The sequence below is a fragment of the Enoplosus armatus genome, chromosome 7 (genome assembly GCF_043641665.1).
Source record: "Enoplosus armatus isolate fEnoArm2 chromosome 7, fEnoArm2.hap1, whole genome shotgun sequence".
Taxonomy (NCBI): domain Eukaryota; kingdom Metazoa; phylum Chordata; class Actinopteri; order Centrarchiformes; family Enoplosidae; genus Enoplosus; species Enoplosus armatus.
The window spans coordinates 6,167,447-6,192,372 of NC_092186.1; the positions used below are offsets into that span (position 1 = coordinate 6,167,447).

The 24,926-nt window shown below is 42.4% G+C and overlaps 1 protein-coding gene across 2 annotated transcripts; it reads left to right on the forward strand.

Annotated features, from left to right (window-relative positions):
• The first annotated feature begins 9,251 nt into the window (after positions 1–9,251).
• On the forward strand, positions 9,252–17,721 carry amotl2a (angiomotin like 2a). Of its 2 annotated transcripts, none has more exons than XM_070908673.1 (11): positions 9,252–9,374; positions 10,108–10,907; positions 11,039–11,192; positions 11,738–11,882; positions 11,990–12,082; positions 13,617–13,912; positions 14,396–14,586; positions 14,695–14,796; positions 14,899–15,059; positions 15,381–15,569; positions 15,824–17,721. In XM_070908673.1, exons 2-11 carry the CDS (start codon positions 10,183–10,185, stop codon positions 15,907–15,909), a joined length of 2,142 nt encoding a protein of 713 aa, XP_070764774.1. In that variant the 5' UTR covers positions 9,252–9,374; positions 10,108–10,182; the 3' UTR covers positions 15,910–17,721. The 2 variants fall into 2 exon arrangements, with proteins under 2 accessions (XP_070764774.1, XP_070764775.1); XM_070908674.1 differs by having other exon boundaries at positions 11,042–11,192.
• Positions 17,722–24,926: the final 7,205 nt, after the last annotated feature.

Genomic DNA, 24,926 nt, shown 5'->3' on the forward strand with positions numbered 1-24,926 from the left:
TTGACGAATGGGACTCCTGGACTTGACATGAATGGCTCCTCTTTATCTCCACAGTCCCGGCCTGTGGATGTCATCAGGCACGCAGGGCCCACCTGACAATGCACTATCAGTGGTCTGCAGGTCTCCTCCCACGCTTTTAGCACACTCACCCCCGAGCTGCACATGTTGCATGACCGAGGGTGAGTTTGTATGCAAACGGCAGCGCTTCCTGTCCTCTATCTGCTGGGGCCAGGGTGGGATTTCCTCATTCCTGACCCCTCTACCCCTCTGTCTCCCTTCTCTCCCCTTAACTCCAGTCTACCATCTGGAGATAGAGGTTATCACAGCAAGCCTGTGGCCTCTTTATGTTTGTTCAGTTAGACCTGTATTTAGCAAAGCTCTCTGCTGACATAGTGATCTTTAATGAATATTATTTATTTAGAGGTCTACATGTGGATGCCCTTAATAACAGGTATGACTAAGAGGGGATACAGCTACAAAATAAAAGCATGTCAAAGAGAAGGAAAATACAGCACAGCACATATTGGCACGAATGGTTCCAAACTGAATGCTCTGTTAGTTGAGGTATACAAAAATACAGTTTTTTTTATCACCAGAGGGCAAATTCAAGTGTCTGTTGGTGGTAGAAAAGAAGTGGTTTATTTTATGGAAGATTAATCTTTCTATTCAATCAGGACACCTGATTTTCTCCCAAATAATGACAGAATTACTGCAGTTTTCGAATGACAAACAACTTTTTCTCCTTTTAACTAATGTTAAGAGTCAAGCTGAGATTTTATTTTGATATATTATGGTTGCACATAAAGATCCGCATTTCAGTTTTGAAGCCGTGGTTTAAACCCCAACAGGTCTCAAGACAAATCTAAGGGGTCACAATACGATTAAAGCGGCTGTAATCATAATTTTAATATTAACAATCGATCACATGACTACATGCATGTGAAAGGGGTTGCTTGTAGTATTGAACCGACAGAGAATTATAAAAGTCAGCTCTGTGGAGCTTTATAGCAGCTTTAGCTCATTGATTTGGTTTTACAGCTTGCAACTTTACTGTATAGCACTGTTTTTCAGCCATAGCTGGCAGCTATTCTCAGCAACAACAAAAAAAATCTAGAGAAAAATGGCCTTGCGCCTCCTTCCCAGCACCAAACAGCAGACAAAGTTAGAGCGACCAGCTGGTGAACAGAGGAGCACTTACTGTCATCAGGTGCACACAAATACGACACCAAATGAATGCTAAAGTCGCTCTGTATATCTGCTGGATGTGTAAATAGGCAGGTTTGCTGTATCAACTTATATGTCAGTGTTGTTTTTGCAGCTTGTTTCTGCTGCCACCAAGTAGCCAAAAAATTATTTATTGCAGGTTTAAAAAAAACACTAAAATTGTTAGCTAACAGCCTGAGATAGAAAATGATTATATGGTTTAACTACTCACAACTCAGGTTCACACTTAATTTATAACCTGTAATTGGGGTCACAGGTAGATGTTGCTTAATTTTAAGGTGTCACAAGCCAGAAAAGTTGGGAGCCTCTGTTTTTAGTCACACTGGTGTAAGAATACTTATAATAATGCAACTCTCTGCTCCAGGTTCAGTAGCTTTAGCATTTAATATGTCAATAATATGCAATGCAACATATTTCAAATTTTATTAGAATTTATTTGATTTACAGACGTTCCCTTTGTTGTATTTATTTATTTATTCTTTTAATGGCAGATCAACTTCCCCCTCCAACATATTTAATGTTGTTAAATGTGGACAAAAGAACAATAACAATATGCACTGGTGTGTTACCATTGAAAGTAAATACTTTGTTGGCGTCCAACAGTCTGTTGCAGTCAATCACAAGTGAAGTTTAGAGTGTATGCACTGTGTTCACTTGCATGTCTGTCCGGAAACACTTTCTCCAGACACCACAGTGAAAATGGCAGAAATCGGCCCCAGAAATCCAAAGAAACATCCGTAATTTTAGAAAGGAATGTCACATTCCTTTGCAGTTGACTGAGCCCAGTCTTCCAGAGTGCCTCCTATCAGGAAGTGCTGCACAATGGGAGCAAATTGCCAGAAACACAAAGTCAGACATTTGGGAAAGAGGTGGGGGCAGACAGAGGAAACTGTGTCAGGCGCTGCTTTCAGACAATAACCTCTGCTACACACTCAGATTCAACAATAAATATGTCCGAGGACAAACTAAACAGTCAGATATTCTGGGGATGGACGCCTATTTAGAATGGCCTCATCGGCTTTGCAGCTATTAGTCAAAATGTTGCATTACTCCACTTATATTAATGACAATGTGTTATCCAAATGTAAACAAATATTGACTGATGAGTCTATTAATACATGGATTGACCCTATATATGGAATTATGTTTGTGTCACAAGTCAGCGTGTGATGGAACAATTTGAACACAGAAAAAATATTTTTGCAAGCATAATAAATATATTTTGCAGACTTTATAATAATGCAAAAATAATAATAATAATAATTTTGAGAAAACAAAAGTCTATTCTGTGCTAAATAAATGAGTAAAACTGAGTGAGACAACTCATTAATGTGAGCTTATATACAACACAACAAACATGCACATACATTTATTGAGCGTATCTATCGCCCACTGCTGCAGTAAAACAGGCTCATATTTCCAATCATGATTAGTTCAGAGATACATAAATTGGGTGAACCATTAAGTGTTATTATTTACAACAACATGAACTAATTTCATCCTTAAATGTTAAACATAGCCTGTTCGCTGCTCATTGAACTGATACATCAACATTTTCTTCTTGTTTTTGGCCGCTCTTTGTCCTAAATGTCAATATTCTCCTCTTCTCTCCCCATTTTAAAAGTGTTAACCCTTGCCTTCCGGTATCAGGGCGGTGAGATAATTGGCCCCTGTCGCAGAGGTCCACCACCTGCTCTCTGTCTGACACGGGGGCCGTCTCTAGGCTTCAAGCAACAGAGGCATCCATCTCAAGCTTGGTGGCTGATGAGCAGATTGGGGGCTCTGCACTCAGCATGGCCCTAGGAGACATCTTTATCTGGCCTGGAAGCGATGGCTTTACCCAGCCATCTGCTTCCCATGGGGGACTGCACCAGGCGGGGAGGGGGCAGGCGAGCTCGTGTGTGTAACCTGAGATTCATTGTTGGACTTGTTGTAACTGTCATTTTGGATCCACAAATGATGGTGCGGATTAAAATGGCAAGTTTTTGACATGAACGGCTGGCCTGCTAAACATTTGTGTAACAGCTGTACGTGAACTGCAGCTGATGTGACATTAAATGGCTCTTCCACCTGCTCTCAACATAATGGCTTTAAGAATTTGAACAAGAGAAATGGGAGGATTAAACTTGAATAGGTCCTCACAGTTAGGAAGACAGGTGGTGGATTTATTCTGTACAGAACGTAACTACATATTTGAAGTCTCTCTCTTCTTGTTTGTTGACTGTATGCTTGGTCTGCTTTTGTTTTTTGCATACACTACATTCTTGTTGCAGAAGTCCATATGGTGGGGCGGGGGGGTTAGGGTTAGGGGGACTGACAGGTGCATCTGCCCCTAAGCTGGAGGGCAGGAGATAGCCTGCGCTGTGCTTTGTTTCCACTAAACATCTGCCTCTCAGCCTGAAGCCCTGTGATATTCTACTCAATACCATCCTGTGGTTTAAAAAGTAAATGAATAATTCAGACTTTCACAAAATGCACATTTCTAACTGTGTTTATTCTGAAGGTTACTCTTCATCGGCAGTGACAACGGACAACATATACATGAACAAACCTGCGTTTGGTTTTAACTTTGTTTATGCCACTTCTTATCTTTCAGATCAGTTATTTTTCCAATAAACATTAGGCCGCATTCAAACACACAACTCAAGCATTCAGAAGAATGCTCATGTTATCTGTTGACACAAGGGCTGTGTTGTGAGCCAAACACAAGTCGCTGGTTTTCCTGAAATGGCTCAATTGAGCTTAACACCTTCCAAAGGTTTCCGCAACAGTGACGGCAAGGAATGTTTGGGCATCAGCTGTTCTGAGTGTTTACACAACTCAAATTTCATATTTGTGTATTTAGTTTCATTAAAGCAGTAAAGTCTCGTCACATGAATATTTTTGGATTCAGAAGGCTTGTAAATCTGTTTTTGGCTTGTAATATAACAGAGTTCTCCATTATACAGTGTCAGTAAAATCCAGACCTTTTTCATACCTCCTCTGCAGAGTGAGACTTCGTTCATTGTGCAGATGTGATGCCCTGATTGGCTCAAAAGAGGCGATCCTTACCTGCCTATGAAGGTGACTGTTGGGACACTTTGGCTACAGGGAAATATTCAAAGAGCTCACACAGCCAAGGAGTCATTTAATAGGAATCATTAATTTGTGGAAATTACAGTAGACTTTCTCCTGTTCATCTTTTACATATTTGCCTGTCTATTAATAAGAATTCACTGTAAGCGTGAGTCAGTGTGAGATTAACTCATCAAAACCAGTATCACTCTCTGAATTTGTTCCTAAATAGGTTTGTTTCAACAGAAAAGATCACCCCAAAGTAATCCAGAAGACCAAAAGCCGTTTGGAGACGTGGCATGTGGCTACATGTATGTCGGTGAGGCCGTCAGGAGAGCATCTTGATCAATACACGACCGGCTAGAACAGATTTGTTTAGGCAAATGAGGCAGCAGGATGTTGGTGTAGCTGCAGAGATGACTATCACCACAGCATTTGCTCTCTGACCCCTGGCTAAAGCAAATGGCCTGCAGCCTCCGGTCGGCACCATACAGGTCAGCACCGGACTCATTAGATAAATCGGTACACGCACTATTTAACAGTTATAGTAGCTATAAATACTGAAAAACACAAAATAACACACTATAATGTAAAGTATAATGTAAGCTTATAGACTTGATAACATTATATCTTAGGTGTATGATTAAACACATGAACAAATCCTTAGTGTGTTATAAGCATTTATTAACTGTTTATACACATGACTCACGCTTTTTGAATTGTTTATAACCAGTAAACCAGTAAATTACTTTTACCAATAACAAGTAGTTTAAGGGATTACAATTACATTATAGTCACTGAAGCCAGTAACTTGTTGAGTTTGATGGAGGGTTGATATCAATTTCTTACATGTGCGTTCAGAGGACAGACTGCTGCGGGGTGCGCTAGCTTGGCTAACTCAAAAGTTGTCTTATTCACATTTTGTGTCTTTTGTGCCTACATTTGATTGGTAAGACTTCAGTTGAGGTCAGGACTTCTCTGGAGTGCTGCATGCTGTCCGTCACCAGGGCTACGCTAACGTTAGCTGTTGGTGAGCTACTTGTAGACATGTTAAATACAGATGTGATGTGGCACCTTTGACTGATATGAGCAGAAGAAGTAATGGTACTAATTTTGCTGTTGACTTTTTGTAATTACTTTTTCAGAGAGTAATATGTGATGAGTAATTGATTACATCCCAGTCCCAAATTGTCACTACATTGTTGCACTAGATCATGAAAGACAATGATGTTGTGCTCAAACTGCTGAATTCAGGGAATCAAATCCAGTTGAATTGAGCTGAAGTGGACCAGAGTGAAACCACTGAAGCGACAAAGCCCACAGGGCAATCATGAAAATATGTGTCCTTGCCTTATCTGTAAACAGCATCACCCACAGGCGGAGTCCTGTTTAGAGTTCCTCACTGGTTCAGTGTGACTTGTTTACTTTTATAGTGACGTGAGGAATTTCTTGTGTCACCAGGTGCGTGGGACCGTTTCTGAGTAGACCTGCAACAAGTCGGACTTGTGAAAATGTTGTTCACCTCTAGTTGTTTCACAGTCCCCAAATATGGCTGCTGGCGTTAGTTGAGAAGCTTTAGAGGGAAGCATAGCATGTCTCTCATGTCTACGGCTTTCATGAATGACATTTACTCCTACATAGAAATGATGCACTGCATTAGGATATCACTCTGATCTGTGTGTTCAGTTTTTGAATTTTATGACTTGTAGAACGTTGTTCTCTGATGATATTATAAGAACTTACACACATCAGAATTAAGCTGGCCTGTGTCTGCATATTCAACTCACTTCATTTCCATAAGTCATTCATAGCTATTGTCTACAGAGAAATGTTGTGCTTATGATTTAGGACAGCAGTATTATTCATTAGAGAAACCCCCCATTAAAATGAAAATGTCAGTGGCTGCTGGTTGCCCTCCTGTCGTCCCCAGTAAAACAGCAGACTGGAGGTTGGTCAGACCCCATGGACATGGTAATGTGAGGAATGCGGCCATTTCCTCCTTTGCAGGAAAACAAAAGGAGCTGCTGAAGCGCCTAGCTTGTCCCACCTCACATAACAAGGCTGCCGCTCCCAGATCCCAGTCTGTATTGTGTTAACCCAGTCAGCCCAGGCCTCGCCATTAACAGGTTCGAATGGCTGATCTTAAATGTCACTCCTGTTTGAAAATGTGTTTAGAAAAAGAGGTTGAAAGTCTTACATGATGTCTGTTTGATAAAGCAGAAATGTGCTAACGTGGTGACAAACATGGTGCAAACTGTGCTGTTTGAGTCGTCAGTTAAATCTTTGACTTCCTTCCTTTGGGAAAGCGTGCACTGTACCAACCAACGGTTCGACAACACAGCAGTATTCATCCCTGCCTCCCCCGAGAACCTGTCACCTGTGCGAAACAACTCTTAGTGAAAAGCACAAGATGAAAAATAACATCTGGAATATATTCCTAACATTCGCTATTCTCTCTTAGCAAAGCACAGGTGATGCTAATGCTATTCATTTCGTCATGATTTAAATAACCAATATTTTTAGGAATACAGGACTGACACTTTGGGAAATGTGATTATTTGCCTTCTTGCTGAGAGTAAGATGAAAAGATTAAAACCGATTTCATGTCTGTACACTGAATATGAAGCTACAGCCAGCAGCCGATTAGCTTAGCTTAGCTTAAATACTTGAAAGAGGGGGACACAGCTAGCCTGGCTCTATCCAATTGTAGAAAAAAAATCACTTACCAGTCTATTTATACTTTGTTTTAGTAGGTAATAAACAAATAAGATATAACGTGTTAATTAGTAAGCTTTACAGGTGCTGGTAGGCAGATCTGAACCTTCCTTCCTTTTTTTTTGAGGGTCTTTCGTAGTTGCCTGGCAACCTTGTGGCAATGACAAGACTCCAGGAAGTGACTGTTCTTGGCCAAGCTGATAACATAAACCCCTGTAAAAACACAACTTATTTACTCTTCGGTTTTGTACAAATTAAATACAGTGTGTAATTTGTGAGCTTTAGAGGTGCTGGTACTGGGATTTTTTTCATCTTTGGGCAGAGCCGTTTCCAGTCTTTGTGCTAAGCTAAGCTAACTGTCTACTGACCGTAGCATATTTAGTATTTATATTTAGCAGACAGATACGAGAGGGTATCAAGCTTCTCATTGAACCTTCGGCAAGAGAGCGAATGAGTATATTTCCCAAAATATCAAACTAATCCTTTAGTGAGCTGCAGCACTGCACATTATAAGATGCCATTAAAATGTATAAAATGTATAAACCTCTTGCTCTGCTCTTAACTTTGTCAACCCAGATGAATCATGAAATGGCAAAACCGGTAGATTGTTATCAGTTGTTGAGGTAATCAGCATTCTTCAGCAACTGTTGGCCTTCAACTGCCATGCAAATCAGCAGGTGGACGTTTGCCTGCGAGTGTCTGAGATAAAGTAACCTGCAGTTTTTGTGCTGAACGCCTGCACCGCGTAAACAAGAGGAGACTTGTTTACACCCCACAACCTCCACCACCACATTAGGATCATCCTTTTCCATGCAAAAAAGGCTGCACTCTATGACAATACTATCCAACACTACGACCCAACCCCCACTGCCAGCTGATCCCAGGGTCTCCATCTACATGCATGTATGTGTGTGTGTGTGTGTGTGTGTGTGAAGCATATAGCCGGTGCTAGTGGTGGAGGGGAGAACAGCAGATGGCAGGGCTGCCCTCGTCATGTCTGCTTTTTGGGGAGAACAATGCATCTCTCAGAGCTCTTATTAAAGGAGGGGAAGGGGATTTCAGTCCACGGACAGCTGGCAGGCAGCGTGCCTCACACCCGCCCCTCTCCCTCCATGTCCACACACAGACACACACTCTGCAATTAACTGGCACGGGCCATGGCTTAAATATTTACCAGGCACATGCAAACAAAAGGCAGCTCAAGAAAATAATGATTAATCCATGTCTCAATTATATATTTTTTTCATCACTGCCTCAATGTGGTAGTTACAATAAGATCTCTAGCCAAAGTCTGCGTAGTTTCTATCATGTAAAAATCCACCATGCAATACGGTTCTGCTTTAATTAACACACATTATAATGAGGTCTCAGCTCAATATCACATTTTTATCAGTTTTAGTGACGATTGACAGTTGATTGTTCGATTAGTCGCTCTACATAATCACCAAACATTTCATTTGCTTTATCAAGCAAAAATGTCAAACATTCTTTGTTTTCAGCTTCTCAAATGGGAGAATTTGCTGTTTTCCTCCGTTAACCAACGGACTCTGAAAACACCACCTGGGACTTCTGGGAATTCAACTTCTCCCAATTGTTCTGGGAGTGTTTTTCCACAATTTTCTGACATTTTATGGGCTAAAAGATTCATTAATAGATGAATGGTAATGAAAACACTGCAGCCCCTTTCATTTTCCCACTTTTTCTAACGAGAGATTGAGACTGTGTTTGACATTGAGACACAGAAACCCTTATATATCATCACATTTCTTAACATTACACTCCCAGACTATTTCAATAAAGCCTTTATGACAGTGAGGTTGTAATGTTTTACTGCGTTTTATGATCTTTTTTTTTTTTTTTTTTAAATCTCCTGCAGTCTCTCAATAACATTCCTCTGTTGCTCCTAAAACTGTAAGGATCTCCTTTAACTTCAGGGGCAGTGGGGAATTAAAATTCCTCAATCTACAAAACAACAAAAACAACAACAACAGGCTGCTTTACATGATACAAGCAGCCAGCTGAGATGTGCTGCTGCTCTGAATCCAATTTTTGCTCACCCCCTCCTCCTCCTCCTCCTCTCGCCCCCCTCGCCTTCCCCTCCTCCTCCTCCTCCTGCTGCTCCTCCTCCTCCCCTGTGCTCTGCTTTTGATCCCACAGGGACTTGGAGCCTTTACATTCCAGTCATTCCAGCCGCAGCGAACAATCGGCCCTCAGTTATTTATTCGTGCAGCTCGCCGCTCCGCTTCAGTCTGCTGCTGGCCGCCGTTGCGCACACACACGTACTTGGAGGAGCTGAGAGGAAGAAGGAGCTCGAGGAACTTGTGTTGAATTGAAGTGAATACTGCCGTTTACTGTCTCGCGTGCGATGAGACTATCATTTGGTAAATTTAACATTTTGTTTTATCTCTCGGCCGGATTGTGTTTGGATGCCTGGTAACTTGGCACGGGGTTTTTAGGTGCATGGCGCAGTATTTATGTGTGGCTAATTATGTGAGTTTTAATGTTTTGTTTAAAGCTCAGTCCTGGCGGTTAATTTATATATTTAATCTAGTGAAGAGCATCACCTTTCCTGGACTAAATGTGAAATTAAAATTAATCTCACAAAGTTGGATTTCTGGTCTATTTAAAGCCTCTCAGTAGGATTTTATCACATTCATTCCCACAGTTATCTTTTTTTAGATTTTTAAATGAAGCATTTTACATTAGTTAGTACTTTTGGGTCCATACTTAGTTGTAGTTAATGTCAAATTTTGGAAAGTAGCCTATTTGTTGCTGTGTGAGTTTGTGGGAAGTCTGTGATGTTTATAGCAACCGTTGAGTATTACGCGTCTGTCTGACTGGACAAAGTTATGCACTGGAGTGCGTGGGCAATAAAACTGGATCTGCACTGACATCACTGTCAGGGGTAAATCCAGCAGCAGCTCGTGCACTTACAGCAGACGTCATTGTGCAACAGTAAATTGATTGAGAATTAATTTACTATTTACAGTTTCTGCTACCACTGATCATTGAATGTTAACAATAGGATTGAGGAAGCCTGAAAACAAACTGAGCTGATGAGATAAAATGTATGTTGAGAAGTGCTAAATCTGATTATTGTTATTCTTCCCTCAGATTTGTGACTTGTGAATTGCCCAAGCTGCCACCTCTAGGCTGTTTTTTTTTTTGCTAATTTCCCTCTGGACTGAAATGAGAACTGCTGAAGACTCCTCTGGAACGGTCCTGCACCGTCTCATCCAAGAGCAGCTCCGCTACGGGAACCTGACAGACACTCGCACACTTCTTGCTATCCAGCAGCAGGCCCTGCGTGGAGGGGGCAGCAGCAGCGGCGGCGGGGGCGCAGGCAGTCCTCGCTCCTCTCTGGAGAGCCTGACCCAAGAGGAGTCCCAGTACATCCAGATGTCAAAGCGACAGGAGCCTCAAGGCCAGGAGCACCAGGGCGACTGCCTCCACTCCGAGAGCCAGGTGTGCCGTCTGTACCAGCTCCATGGAGAGGAGCTGCCCACCTATGAGGAGGCCAAGGTCCACTCCCAGTACCTGATCTCTCAGCAAGCGGAGCAGGAAGGGCCCAGCGTGGACGTAATGGGGGGCCACGGTGAGGGACAGTGGGATTTGAAGAGGGAGCACGCTCGCTCCCTCAGTGAGAGGCTCATGCAGCTGTCTCTGGAGAGGAACGGACCTAGACACAGTCTGGCCATGAGCTCTTCACACAGCTATCCACAGCTGTATCATAACAATGTTACAAACGCTGTGGCACCTGAGATGCAAGGGGCCCAACAGTGTGTAGACCAGCGAGGGCCACCCCCGGACTATCCTCTCTTTGCCAGACTTCCTGGATATATGCTCAGCCACTCACAGGAGCATGGACAGTACTACAGAGACCCCCCTCCCCCCTTCTACTCACAGCATCACAGGTAATCACAACACATGGAGGACATTATTTATGTTTTAGTTTTTCAGACGGTTCTTTCATTCAGTATTTCCCAGACCGTGTGGTTTCCAGCAGTGTTGTAATGAATTACTCATGTCCCCCCCCTCCCTTCAGCAGGTACGTGTCTGCTCAGTCCCAGGTTGCTCACAACAGCATCCCCGCAGCCTCCAGCAATAACTCAGCTCAGGCCGACGTGTTGATGCGGGAGAACGAGCGGCTCAGGAAGGAGCTGGAGGTCTACGCCGAGAAGGCCGCCAGGCTGCAGAAGGTGAGAGAGGAAGGTGGTGCGATGAACGGAGCGCATGGCTCATAGAGGGTGTGGAAGTTGTAAAACAATAGTTTCCTGCCAGTACATGTCAGGGTGATAGGCTGTCTGGCAGTTAGGGAATATGTGCAGCAGAGAGATCCCGGTGATTGGAGGAGTGACAGTTTTTATCATACTTATTTCATGGTGTGTGAAATGTGCTCTGGCAGTTAGGTGTTGAGAGTTTTCTCCTCTTTCCAGCTACAACACATCCTACCCCCTTTGTCTTTCCAACATGCTGGCATATTGCCATGAAAGGAGATAAATGCCTCGACACCTGGGACCCACAAGTGTTCACTCAGGAATGTTGATTCCCGCTATTCAGTTGCGCATAAGTGTTAAAAAGCCATTTGCCTGCAGGCAGTAAAAAAAAGAAAAAGGGCGGCTTTTTCTAGAGATGACTAATTAGCCTCATTGATATTAACAACTGAAACATAAACCACAGTCCAGACAGTGAATGAGAATGCCTCTCCCAGATTCTGATCATCTTCTCACACTTTTCTCCACAGTTGGAGTTGGAGATTCAAAGGATATCTGAGGCTTATGAGACTCTGATGAAAGGCTCTGCCAAGCGGGAAACTCTGGAGAAAACAATGAGGAACAAACTGGAGGCCGAGATTAAGAGGATGCATGACTTCAACAGAGACCTGAGAGGTACGTGCCCATATATCTGTCGGACCCAAAGCTGTCCTGGTAATGCAGCACAGCCTGCCTTTAAATGTAACCCAATGAGTGTAACCGTTGTGTTTTCCCCTTTACAGAACAACTTGACACAGCTACCAAACAGCGTGCGGCCAAGGAGGCAGAGTGTACAGACCAGAGACAGCATGTCTTTGTTAAACTGCTGGAGCAAAGTAAGTTTATGTCTGCATCAGTCTTTTATTATAGAAACTGTGGCCTCATGGCTTTGTTCATGTCATAAAAGAGTAGAATCTATTTGTTTTTAAAATCTGATTTGACAAATCACACTGCCATGTGAAGCACTTAACAATGGCAGGGACATAGTTTAGCAGGGATTGGTTTCCTCCCTCACTGAGGTGGTGGCCCTGCATGTGGGGACACAGATGGCTCGATCTCTAATGTTCAGAGTTACTCTTGGCACTTTAGACGCCAGCCATTTTTCATAGCTGTAGTAAATGTGGCCTGGATTCCAGGAATTTTTTTTAGGTATTTCAGGCTGTTCCACCATTAGGAATGCCTCCCTCCCTCTCGCCCCCCTCCCTGCTCAGTTTTGCATCACTGCTGACTTCCCTCCTCAAGGGGAACTAATAAGTCTGGGACTCCAGGGCGTCCAGGCCCAACTTTACATGACCCCTGGCTAGTTCGGTCTCCTTGTTTGGTCATTTCTTTACCTCATGGTTTAATCATGATCGGCCAGTTGTGAATATCTCCATCCTCCTTTTCTGTCCTGTGCAGGGATGTGCTGTAAAGTAAACCCAACTAACCTCAGCTTAATTAGCTTTTTTTATTTGTCAAATGCCACTTTCGTTACATTTGTGAATGATTTTTTTTGACAATGTTCAGTGTTTTTATTTTAAAAATATTGCATAGACATATCTGACAATGAGGATTAGACTTGTGAATCAGCTGTAGTTACATAATCAGCCCTACTGTTCTGTTGTACATTACCCAGCTGGAATGACAATTGCACATTGCTGGGTATTTTAAACAGCCATGTCGTTGTCTCGAGCCATAAGATCATAAAATATTGTCCATTTGCTTTTCCTGGAAACAGTTATCTCTTAACAACAGGAGCAACGTCACATTTAAAATACAATATTGGGATGTGTAGTTTATATATTTTCTTTTTGTTACAAGGACCTCTTGAATTATATTCTGAGCTGCTTGTTTACTTCACGTCCTTAGAAGCATTCCAGAGCTTTTCCCAGTACAAAGCTATGCCTGTGTGCGTAAGTGGATAAGAGGAAGTCTGCATTCCCTCCACAGGCATGCACTGTTGTGTAATCAACCCCCTTTTTAAAGTGGCACAGCAGATAAAACTGGCTTTCCTGTCTAAATGTTTTCATTAACACAAAGGCTAGGTTTTAATTAGTAAATGAGAATTATTTAATAAGCTCACAGGTACAGCAAAGTGGTTGAAACTCTGTGATTCGTTTAGATTTAAGACCACATGATGCCTTGATGGCAGTGTGTGGATGTCTCTTGTTGGGTCACATTCCATTCAAAATATAACTACCTGAGCTTACATAACCACTTGACTGACCCCATCAATGGCCACTGCATAGTCATAGTCATATATACAGTATACCCTTCTTTAGCATTCATTTCACCTCTTCTACCAGGGTGCTATATTCCCAGGACAATAAGGGAGGATAACCTCATATCTTCCAGGCTCTTACCACCATTCACCCTACTCCCTTTTCTTAGATGAAGAGCAGCAGCGGGAGCGGGAACAACTGGAGAGGCAGGTGCAGCACCTGCGCGTCTCCGGGGAGGAGTGCCAGCGCAGACGGGAGCTGCTGGAGCAGGCGCTGGCCTCTGCGCAGGCCCGCAACCGGCAGCTGGAGGAAGAGCTGCAGAGGAAGAGAGCCTACGTGGAGAAAGTGGAGCGGCTGCAGAGCGCGCTGGGTCAGCTGCAGGCGGCGTGCGAGAAGAGGGAGACGCTCGAGCTGCGGCTGCGCACGCGGCTGGAGCAGGAGCTGAAAAGCCTCAGGGCGCAACAGGTGAGGAGGAGAGGCCGTTACACTGTCATTTAAAGGAATACTTCAACATTTTGGTTTGCTTTCTTCATGACAGTTAGATGAGAAGATTCCACTCTCTGTGCGCTAAATGTTGGTGTTGATTAGCTTAGCTTAGCATAAAGGCTGGAAACAGGGGGAAACAGCTAGCCTGGTTTTATGTACTCTTTATATTTTGTTTGTTTAATCCATACAACACACTTTAAGGTGCTAATAGGCAGATTTTTTTGTCTGTGGATGGAGTCAGGCTAGCAGTTTCACCCTACTTTTAGTCTTTATGCTAAGCTAAGCTAACCAGCTAGTCCTATATAGCTTCATGTTTAGCGTACAGATGTGAGAGTGGTATCAATCTTCTCATCTGAAGAAAGCGATCAAGCGCATTTCCCTAAATGTCAAAATACTAATTTAAATTAAAGTCGTTTGTTTCCCTGGAAGCCTAATGTTAACAACTGTTCCCTGTTATCTCAGTCGAAGAACCAGGCGGCTGACCCCACGGCTTCAGAACTGAGCTCCACCACGTTGCAGCAGCAGCTGAGGGAGAGGGAGGAGCGCATTCTGGCCCTGGAGGCAGACATCACCAAGTGGGAGCAAAAGTACCTGGAGGAGAGCACCATGAGGCAGTTTGCAATGGATGCAGCTGCCACTGCTGCAGCACAGAGGTACAATAAAACATTGAGTAGTATAGCAAAGATAAAAACATCTGAAATAAGACACATATTTATTGAAGTTTAGGGACGTTTTTTAACAGATCTCTATTTCCTTTGCAGAGATACAACCATCATCAATCATTCACCCCGACATTCACCAAACAATAGTTTTAATGAAGACCTGCCTTTGACGAGTCATAGACATCAGGAGATGGAGAACAGGTAAACATCTTTCCACATTCTTGTCAGATAGTTAATAAATAGTAATTTATGCCTGCTTCTTGGTGAGTTTTTCTGATCTAATGGCGTATCCCATGGGTTTAGGATCCGCGCACTTCACGCTCAGCTCCTCGAGAAGGACGCTGTGATCAAAGTCCTCCAGCAGCGCTCCAGATGGGAGCAGGGCAAGCTGGAGAAACAGGGGCTTCGTCTGGCAAGGTCCGTCCCCTCTATCAACACTGTGACCAGCAGCACAGAGAGTAAAGGTGAGCACAAGACGTCTGCCCACGGAGGAATTTTGAATCTTTCAATGACACATGCTATCAAGCGACAACTGGCAGACTGGTCAGCGTCTGCCAGACAGAATGCACACTTCCTAAAAAAAATGAAGTAGGAGACAACCCTCTATTTGAGTGCCCCTCAAATACACAACGTGTTTTTAAACTGGAATGCATATCATCTCTCACTCCAGAATAGCCCGATCCAAAATAGTCCTGGGAAGAGCTCCGCAGATGTTCAGGAGTGTGTGAATGAGGATGTAAGTGGGCAATTAAGCAGCCTCCTCTCTTTGTCTGTGTTTTTTGTAGGAAAGAGCCTCTCGGATGACCAGACAGGTGGTGCTGCTGCTGCCGCGCTGCAACCCCAAACCTGTGTGGTGCCCCAGCGCCCGAGCCGAGACTGCGGCACCCAAAGTGACGAGGCCCCGCGGGAGCCTGAGCTCACAGCGGAGCCTGGCAAGCTAAAGACGTCTGAGGCGATCTCAGCAGCTACCACTGGTGCGTTTGTTATTTTGTTAAGCACTTGACATCCAATCACCACCACACAAACCACGGCCCTTTGATCTTTATTCTATTTGACCACTATCTAAAGTGTAACCAGACCCTGGATCAGCACAAACTAAGGATGTACTGTTGATAGTAATAAGTAGTAAACAAGGTTGTGTGCTTTGCAAATAGTCAGCATTGCAGTTGTATTTGCTTTAGCGTGCCAAAGTTGTTTTTCTAATCTGCTCACTTTATCTTCACTGTAGACACATCGGAGGGGCCAAAGGCACCACCCAAGACATTCAAGAGTGTCAACAGCTCAGATGCAGAGGTGGTTGAAATCCTCATTTGAGTGCTCACTACAGCACAGGACAGGACTGAACAGTGACAGCCAACGATGACGGAGGCTGAGGTGTTAAAGGCCTCCCTCGACGTCTGACCACGTGCAAAGAAAGGCGCCTGGCGTGGATCTGAGTCCAGAATGTGTTTGGAGAGGAGAGCTGAGCTTTCCTTCTGCTGCACGACTCACAAACTCTCACATTTGCCTCATGAGTCAGAATTCTTCAAGGTACCTGGACAGTATTCTGCATTATGAGAGGAATATGGGCTGCTGGCTACACATATGTTGTGCATGTTACTTCTTTTTTTAGTGATGTATTGTATTTATATTTGTAAATGCTGCTCATATTGTGATGTTACTTGTTAATATGTTTTGAGAGGTGAGAAGAATGTCTTGCTCTGCTCCACTTAAATTATATACAAATATACTCTCTTTCCTGGATTAAGTGCGCAACCTGTCTATGTTTTGCTTGGTTTATTTTGAATTTCCAGTAGCGAGCCTATTACCATGCCCTCTGAGAGTAATGGGAATATTTATAAAATGACTCAGAATAAGCATCCTCTGTGTTTCCATGCCGTGTTTGAGGATCATTCTGTTTAACAGAACTGCTCAAACCTAAATTAACAGTTGCTCCTCTCTTTAAAATACATTCGTGGCCCTGCTCACAGCTCAGCAGAGGATTTAGAAACTTCCTTTGAATGCGGAGCCCGCAGAGCGTCTGCTCATTTCTCTCTTTAAAAAGCCTGCGAAGATTGACAGCGTATTCGCGGCGGTCTAATTTTCCAGATCCCGGGTTAATGTTTGGGGCCTCAGATGGCGACTGCCCAGCATTTCGCTCCCCTCTGCTGACACGCTGGAGCTAATCTTCTCACATTCTCTCGCTGAGGGAATGCTCCCGTTAAAGAAAAAGGCTATCTAAAGTCTGACCCTCGCCCTTGTTAAAATGGCACGCATTCTCCACATGATTCCTTTCCTGGCGCTGGTTATTTCTTCTGAGCCGTGCTAGCTGGTTCTACCACGAGCACAGAAATGGTCAACTATTATTGGCCTGCATTTGCTTCTCTATTTGTTGTCCCCATCACTGTGTTATATTCAGCTGTGTTTTCTCCATTGCTCAAGTATCTCACATTTCTGAGCGGACTATATCCTTAACATGGAATCTTCTATTTATTTCTCCCTGCATAGTGTAGGATCACTGAACACTGCTGAATGTAGACTCCTGTTTCCCAGGACTGGGTTTTGTATTTAACTGGAATGTGCCACAATTCAGATTTGTTGTGCTCTTTAGAGGGGAATACAGCTAAAATTCAACTTCAGTGGACTTGTGAAGAAGCTAATATATCATCCCACAAACTCTAGTTCACTGTCAGGTTCCATCTACAGGAGTATTGTTTGAAGTCCCACAAATAGCACGTGAAATCTCACATTTGACTGGTATTCCCCTTCAATCTTTTTCATCGTGTTTTCCCATCACAATGCATTTGCTGGTCAATGCAGAGTGTCAGTTTGAGGTAATACCCTTCACTTTGTTTGGAATGTGTTTACATGAATGGCTATTTGAAGTGAGAGAAGTTAATATATTTTCTTGTTGTTTTTTTGTTGTTTTTTTCATTTATATACTTTGTCTTGTTTTCTGGTGCCAAAGATGTACTCTACTTTTAAGTTATAACCGATGACAAATACAAAAGGTTCTGTTAAGGCGCCTTGCTTCAGCTGGTTGACCCATTTTGATGTTGCTGTGAACTTTTGTAAAGGAAACATTTGTATGTATGCCTTAACATTTCACTATAATAGATTAAAATTCTTAATATATGTCTGATAAAAGGTTTTCTGTTTTGATTTGTCGCACTGGTTTTAAATTAGCACAACCATAAACATCTACAGCAGTATAATACAACATACACATGCACCAGTAATATTAATCCAGCAAACATCGCATATAATAGTAACACACTGACCATTTTTCTGCATAAGGAGTACTTTTACTTGAAGTACATTTTGCTGCTGATACGACTTGTAGAGGATGTGTGGTGTAGTTACTTTGACTGAAGCAAAGGATCTGAATACTTTTCCACCTCTACAAAAACCCTACTGAACATCTGAGGTGTCAGTGAAGATTGGCTCAAGACCATCACTGTTTATTCACTGTCACTATACAGCTATTGGCCCTCTTGATCAATAAGAGACATAATGTGACGTGCCAAAACTCAGCAACCACCTCTCGCAGTTGCATGTTCCTAAATTTAAGAATACATTAGCCGTGCAGCAAGATACAAAAGATTTTACTGCTAACATTTGAGGGATCTATTGGAACCACGATTCCACGACAGGTTTTTCTCTCATAACTTAATTCAGTTAATCTAAAACAAATCCGCCGGTTGAGTGCAGTCACACCATCCCATAGCACAGAAGTTACACGGCTGTCTGGCGTTTGCTAATGTTGGCTTACATTAGCCACTGTAAGCTACTGGTCATACCAGACCGAGTAAGGCCACTAAAGCCCCTGAGAGTATTGAATTAAGCAAGGGTTTGTTTTTATCTTTTAGGAATTCAGCTTTTCTTTTTTAAGAGAGGTGTGTGGTATTTCTAATTAAGTCCATCCATCCTCTGAGTATCAAAATCTTACTCATTGTAGGCTTGAGAGATGATTGTATTTCTGTCCGTCATGGAGAATATGGAGGCTGTGGTCAGCTTGAATTCATACTGGTCATGATGGATTCCAATAGTGGCCAGTTTTTTTTACATGGGACAAAATGCATCAAAGTTTCCGCAGACAGTCACAGTTAATATATGTTTGCCAGGAGGCACAAAACACCAGACTCCAAATAAATGCTCACAACTTTAAGGTGATAATATGCTGTAGTTAGAGCTTGTTACACTGCCTCCATTTGGCGGAAAAACAGTTAATACTGCTTTAAATCATCTTTATGAAAGCCACAGCGCTGGATGATTATCCTGTGGAGTCACATTCAAAGACAGAAAATGAATGAAAAAGTATAGATGATTGCAGCATTACTCAGGATAATGAAACACTTCCTGGATGACAACTGAAAGTAAGCTGAAGCTCAGGTGGGGACTGTCCATTGTTCCGACGGCCCTTTATTCCCAACCCAATAGTCAAGCAAAAAAAGAAAAATGTCCAATTGGACCGAAAGCCCATTTGTCCGACAGCCCATTGCTCTGAAAATATACACTCTTTTTGCTACGTGGGGCTGAATCCGTGGGGGCTTTGCCCTTAATAGGCTGTCTTTCTGGCCTCACACCAAACAACATTTCAAGAGACATTTCAATGTCTGAATAAAATCATGAGAGTTTTACCTCAGTTAGTGCGCGCCCCATCACCCAAGTCGTCAGATGTAGGCTGATCAAAAACTGAGTCGGAGCTGTTTTAATATCCTACAGTCTTTTTGTCGTCTTTGCTGTTCAGACAAAATCAAAAATGTTTGATATTAGTTATTAGATATTAGGGAGTTTTAAGTCTTGGCTCATGTAGTGTGTGAGGCACAACAGAATGATTTACAATGGACAGGGCCAGCAGTCACTGAACTAAGAACTGTAGAGATGGGCCTTCTGAGTAATGGGCGTTAGTTTTCTGAATAACGGGCTGTCGGACAAATGGGCTTTCAGTCCAATGGGATTCAGATGATTGGGGTTTCTGAATAATGGGCCGTTGAAGCAATGGCATGGCACCGCTCAGGTTTGTCTTTATCTACATCTTTAAAGCCTTTTGCCAATGAAGAACTTTAAGGTTATATATTGGTAAGATATAACCTTGGCACCATTTGTGACAACACTATAACATCTGGAGAAAACATCATAAATTCCAACCATAATATTTCTTCAGGGCGATGGACTCTGTCCACAAATCCAGAGCTCAGTGTTTTTGTCTTATTGCTAATGTGCCAAGATTTTGGAGCTGAATACTACTTTATGACATTTACCCTCACCTGACTGACACAGTGCAGTCCAGTAGTCTGTTTTCCATTATGCATCAAGCAAACAAGTCTCTGATGACAGACTAACGTCAGTAGTATTTTGCTATGCGCTGTGCTTTGTGTTCTGTACACTCAAATCCTTAGCAAATGAAGTAATACTTGGAATTTCAGGCAGTCTCATCTTCAACAGAAGATCTTGTTTCACTTGATGTAAAATTTAAAACCTGCTCAGACTCACAATAGGGACTGTTCTGCTGACTGTGACGAAGCATAAATTCTGAGAATATGGTTATGTGAGCCTCCAGTGTTAAATGACCAATGTGACTCAGTGCAGGAGGGTTAAAGTAGGTTAAGATTATTTTCTACGTGTATGATTTGTCTAGATATCAAGATGTCGATTCAGCCTTGACATGCAAACATTCCTCTGTAAACTTTGACTTTTAATGTAAATATTTTTGCCTTCCTTGTTCCCCCTGGTGAGCTTAGGATGGCATTCCACAGATGCCACACATTTTCCTCCTGCTGCCTTTACTTGTTGTAGCCGAGTGCCACTTCTCTCATCTCAGAAAGTCTGCAATAATAACTCTCCATCTGCTGAATACCTTTTTCAGCCTGTGGACACACATGTAGCACCTTGGGGTCTGTGATTTACCATTATTTAGGTCCCATTTGTGCTCAGACAGATGCTGCATGCTGCCTCTAATATCAGTACATGTAAGACAAGAGCCCCCCCACCAAACTGTGAGCGATGTTAGGGGCTTCTGTAGGTGAAAGGTTACAATTACGTGACTCCAGGCAGTGCCAAGTTTGAACAGCTTCAGGGGGAGATTCATTCCTGGGGACGCTCAAGTGTCCTAAACTCATCATCATCATCATCCAGCCAGGAAGAAGAAAAATTCAATCCCACGTAGGTGTATGCATTCCACACACATCTGGAGTCCTGCAGGAATTGCTGTGATTGTTGTCAGGACTGTTGCATTTATCACCATGATTTCACCACTTTGACTCCCAGCAACTGTGAATGGTTCTCACTTGAACCAAGGCAACAGTCATAGTGGATCAAGAACAGATGTCAACGAAGTATGCTTGTTCTGAGATAATGAAGAGTTTTGTTGTTTGTTTAGCATGGTCAGTAAACGGTCATGACAGTCATGTGAAATGATGTGCATTCTTTACATGCTGTCTTTACATGTGTGCTGGTTCACTCTACTTATATTTATCTTGCCTCTGCAGTTATTGCACTTTTAAAGTCATTCGCTATTTGTATCATAATGTGAGTAAATCAATGTGTCTGGCAGCAATAGAGGGGACAATTGGTAACAAATCATGTGTCTCCTTTTGGAGGCATTTGAACACATTTTGCACTAAAGGCCAGTGCGAAATACTTGGAAAAATAACTGCGGAGCTCTATGTTTTGTCTTAATTTCCATGGAGATTCCAAAACTTCCTGCCTACAGCAGTCATGGAATGTGCCCCCACCCCCTTAGCTTTTCCACATAAATCAGGGCACCGTCCTCTAATTTTAGGGCTGTTGCTGAGATGCAGCAAACATCTCAGATAGCAGGCCACTCGCAGCAGTTTTTTAGGTACGTGTCAATTGCAACATTGTGCGGCTGGTAAGCCAAAGGTATGAAGGTGTTTTGATTTAGGTGTTGACTTGACTGTGGCAGAGCAGCAGCAAGAGCACCACACCTGTTCCTTTCCCCTGCCACCCCCTCTACTGCTCATCTCCTTTGAATTGCTTTATGCAGCTCCTTTGCCACTATTTACATGTTTCCAGTAAAAGAGGGTACATTTAAAAAAATGTTATTTTGGAATAATACTTCTTATAGCATAGTATTTTGACTTTAGCTGCTCCCATCAATATCTTTTTAACAACAATGGATCAAAAGTGTAATGTGAGAAGTGATGCAGGAAATTCTACCCGACTCTAAGGTTCCCTTAAGCTCTACTGAGTATTTTTGCGTCTTTCAGCTCATTGTTTTGGTTTTACTGCCTTTACTGTTTTGGTTCAGTCATTAACCTCCTCTCCAGCAGCAGCCGGCAGCTGTTTTCAAACAAAAAAGTTCTAAATATACCTATGTACTGTACCAAACAGAAGACAGGCAAAGCTAGGGACTAGTTGGTGTACATGAGTTAGTGAGCCCATAGCTGAGAAAGAGAGTGATAATTGGACATAAATCCATCAGGTGTCCAAAAATATAACTTCAAATGAACGCTGGTCTTGCTTTGTTCTTGCTGGATGTGTAACTAGGCAATTGTTTGCCATGATGACTTTATGTGGTGATAATATGTCAATGCTGTGTTTATGAGTTGTTCTGCTGCCCCTCAAGTGGCCAAACACCAGTCTAATTTTAATACGGAACTAACTATCAGGCTTAAGTCACAAAAATTAGGACTTGAGTCTTGACTTCATTTACTTCAGACTTGACTCCCTAAAGACCTGACTTGAGACTTGAGACCTGAAAGCAAAAACAATGACGTCTCAAGTTTTGATGAGGTTAAAGAACAAATAAGAGAGCGCTAGGCAGGCCTCACAATATTTAATTATCATTTATACATTGAATTGACTTGGTATTGGCTATCTACACTGTTTGAAAGGAAAATGTCCTTGTCAGAAACCATGTCCTTTTGATGATCAAAATTCAAAGACTGAAAACTTTCTTGACTGGCAATTTGCTAATGAAGACTTACCCTCAATGACTTGAACTGGACTGTCAGTGAATCAACTGAGCTGCACAATCCAGAAAGACTGATTCACAGGGTGCATGAGTCAAAAGTTTCTGTGTCTGAAGCAATACAGAGAGATGTGCTGTAGAGGATCCTCAGGCTAAATGAAGACAATGGCACCTGAGTCATTGGTACAGATCAGACACTGTGTGGCCAGGTGTGAGCTAGTTACCTGTGAAAATTCCGTTTCTTTAAGTCTACAAATGAGTAATTAACTATGTAGACGAATGAGTAAGTGGCAAAAGAGTACGTGAAGTGACAGAGAGAGGCTAAAGAATTCATACTGAGAAGTTAAAGGATGGATAAGTCAGCATAACTGTGAGAGCCATAGGCAGTATGTTTTCCCTGAAAATCCCCTATCAGCAGACACATGTTAATTCTTGGGTGTCACACTAGTTTAGTCTCAGCTTGCCTCACTCTGTGCAGTTCCCTATATCTGCTTACTCGTCTGAGAAGAAATTCCTCTGAAGCTTCCTTTCCACGACAACCTACATCATTTTCTTAACTAGTCAGCAATAATATCCAAAGAATGCTTGTCATGAGGGTTTTACAAGTTCTCAGTTAAAGCAACATACCAACAGGTGTATGCGAGTGAGTGAGTGAGCGCAGCTGGGGAATTTAGTGGTCATGCCTCAGCATGCAGGAATGTTTTATAAAGCCCTTTATGGCCCAGGTGTATTTAAATGATGATGTTCTTGACTCGCCCTCTGTGGGATTGTGCACTGAATAGTACGCACTCAGGTGCTGAAAGGTCAGCAATGTTAAGATAATCATGAATCACTGTCACTGATATTGACAGGGCAGAACAAAACATTTTTTTCTTTTCTTCTTTCTTTTTCTTATCAGTATTTACAAAACCAAAATAAACGTGTGATGTTTTCCTAGACCTAAAATAAAGTACCATTTTGTTCTTGATGCAATTATACAAAAAGGTAATTCAATATCTGTAGTTTGAGTAAATAAAGCTATACACTAATCCATGGCAACATCTGGGAGGCAATGAGAAATAAGTATAGTTTAGTAAAGTTGAAACTGCTTTTTTCAAAACTGTATATGTATGAATCTTTTGTCTTTAAAGCCACAGGCATTTTTTCGTTGATCAACATATTCATTATTTTGCGCTTGCCCTTTTAACCTTTTTTTCCCAGAAAGGAAGAACCGTTTAGAATTGATTGTAAGTCAGTTCTGAACAAAACGCCTGCAGTTAAAAACTCAAGAACTGAGTAGACTCGGGGAGTATGCTTCTCTAGAGCCTAAGTCTTTTTCCACCAAATTAGTTCTGGTTCTTGGACCGGTTCCGTTCAGGATTCTTGGAACCTTGGAGTTATCTAGCGAACCAGTCCGCGTTTCCACCAGTTTTGAGCGGAACCATTGTATTCAAGGATGTGTCATATCAGCGGAGGGCGTTGCATAGTTCACACAGTTGTAGATGACCAAATCATCACCAAGCATTGGGTTTCGTCGGCAGACCACTACACACTTTTCCTGACAATTTCTCACTTTTCCTCCTACCTTCTCCATCCTCTCTTTCCAACCTATAAATTATGACACGTCCACTGATGTCGTCAATGTTCACACTCCGGATCAAGATAAGATCAAATAAGATAATCCTTTATTAATCCCTCAGTGGGGAAATGTGCAAGTAAAACTGCTATTGCTATATTTTGGTTCCAGCTAGGAACCAACTTTTTTTCGGGTTTCAAACCAATATATTTTTGGTTGAAATGCTCCGAACAGTTCAGAATTAGATGCACAGACCATAACAGAACCCATTCCATGTTATCAGATGTTCTTCTGTAAGGACAAGTGACAGATATATTGCATAGGGGAAATAGCTGTGGCCTGTAGATGTGAAGACAGTCAGAGATACAGTAATTTGAATAATTGAAGAAATCATGGAACTGAAATCCATGCATAATCATAATATCTTTGAATAAGACCCAGAAAAACAGGGAATCTCCTGACAGGGAATCTGATAAAGCATGCGGCCACTTGGAAAGTGAACTCTGAACAAATTGCAAACTGCTCCTTGGAAAATGAAGTGGTAACGGACATTATGAAAAGCCATTTTGACTTGTCATAGCAGGCAAAGCCCATATGTTACTATTAACATTAACAATGGCTCTGTTCTATTCAAGTGTAGTTAACCAGCATGCACAATAGGAGGACCCTGAAACTGAAGCAGGTAAATGAGAGCCACACAGTGGAGTCCTATGACATTTCTGTAGCTGGCCACTGCTCTCTAGTGTTTCACTGAAAGTATTGCAGTAGCACTAGTGCACCAGGAGGGCTCATTTTTTAGTTCACCCGCAGGAGCAAAGCAGCCAGCTCCAATCAGTTTGTGAAGCGGGAGACTCTGGAGGG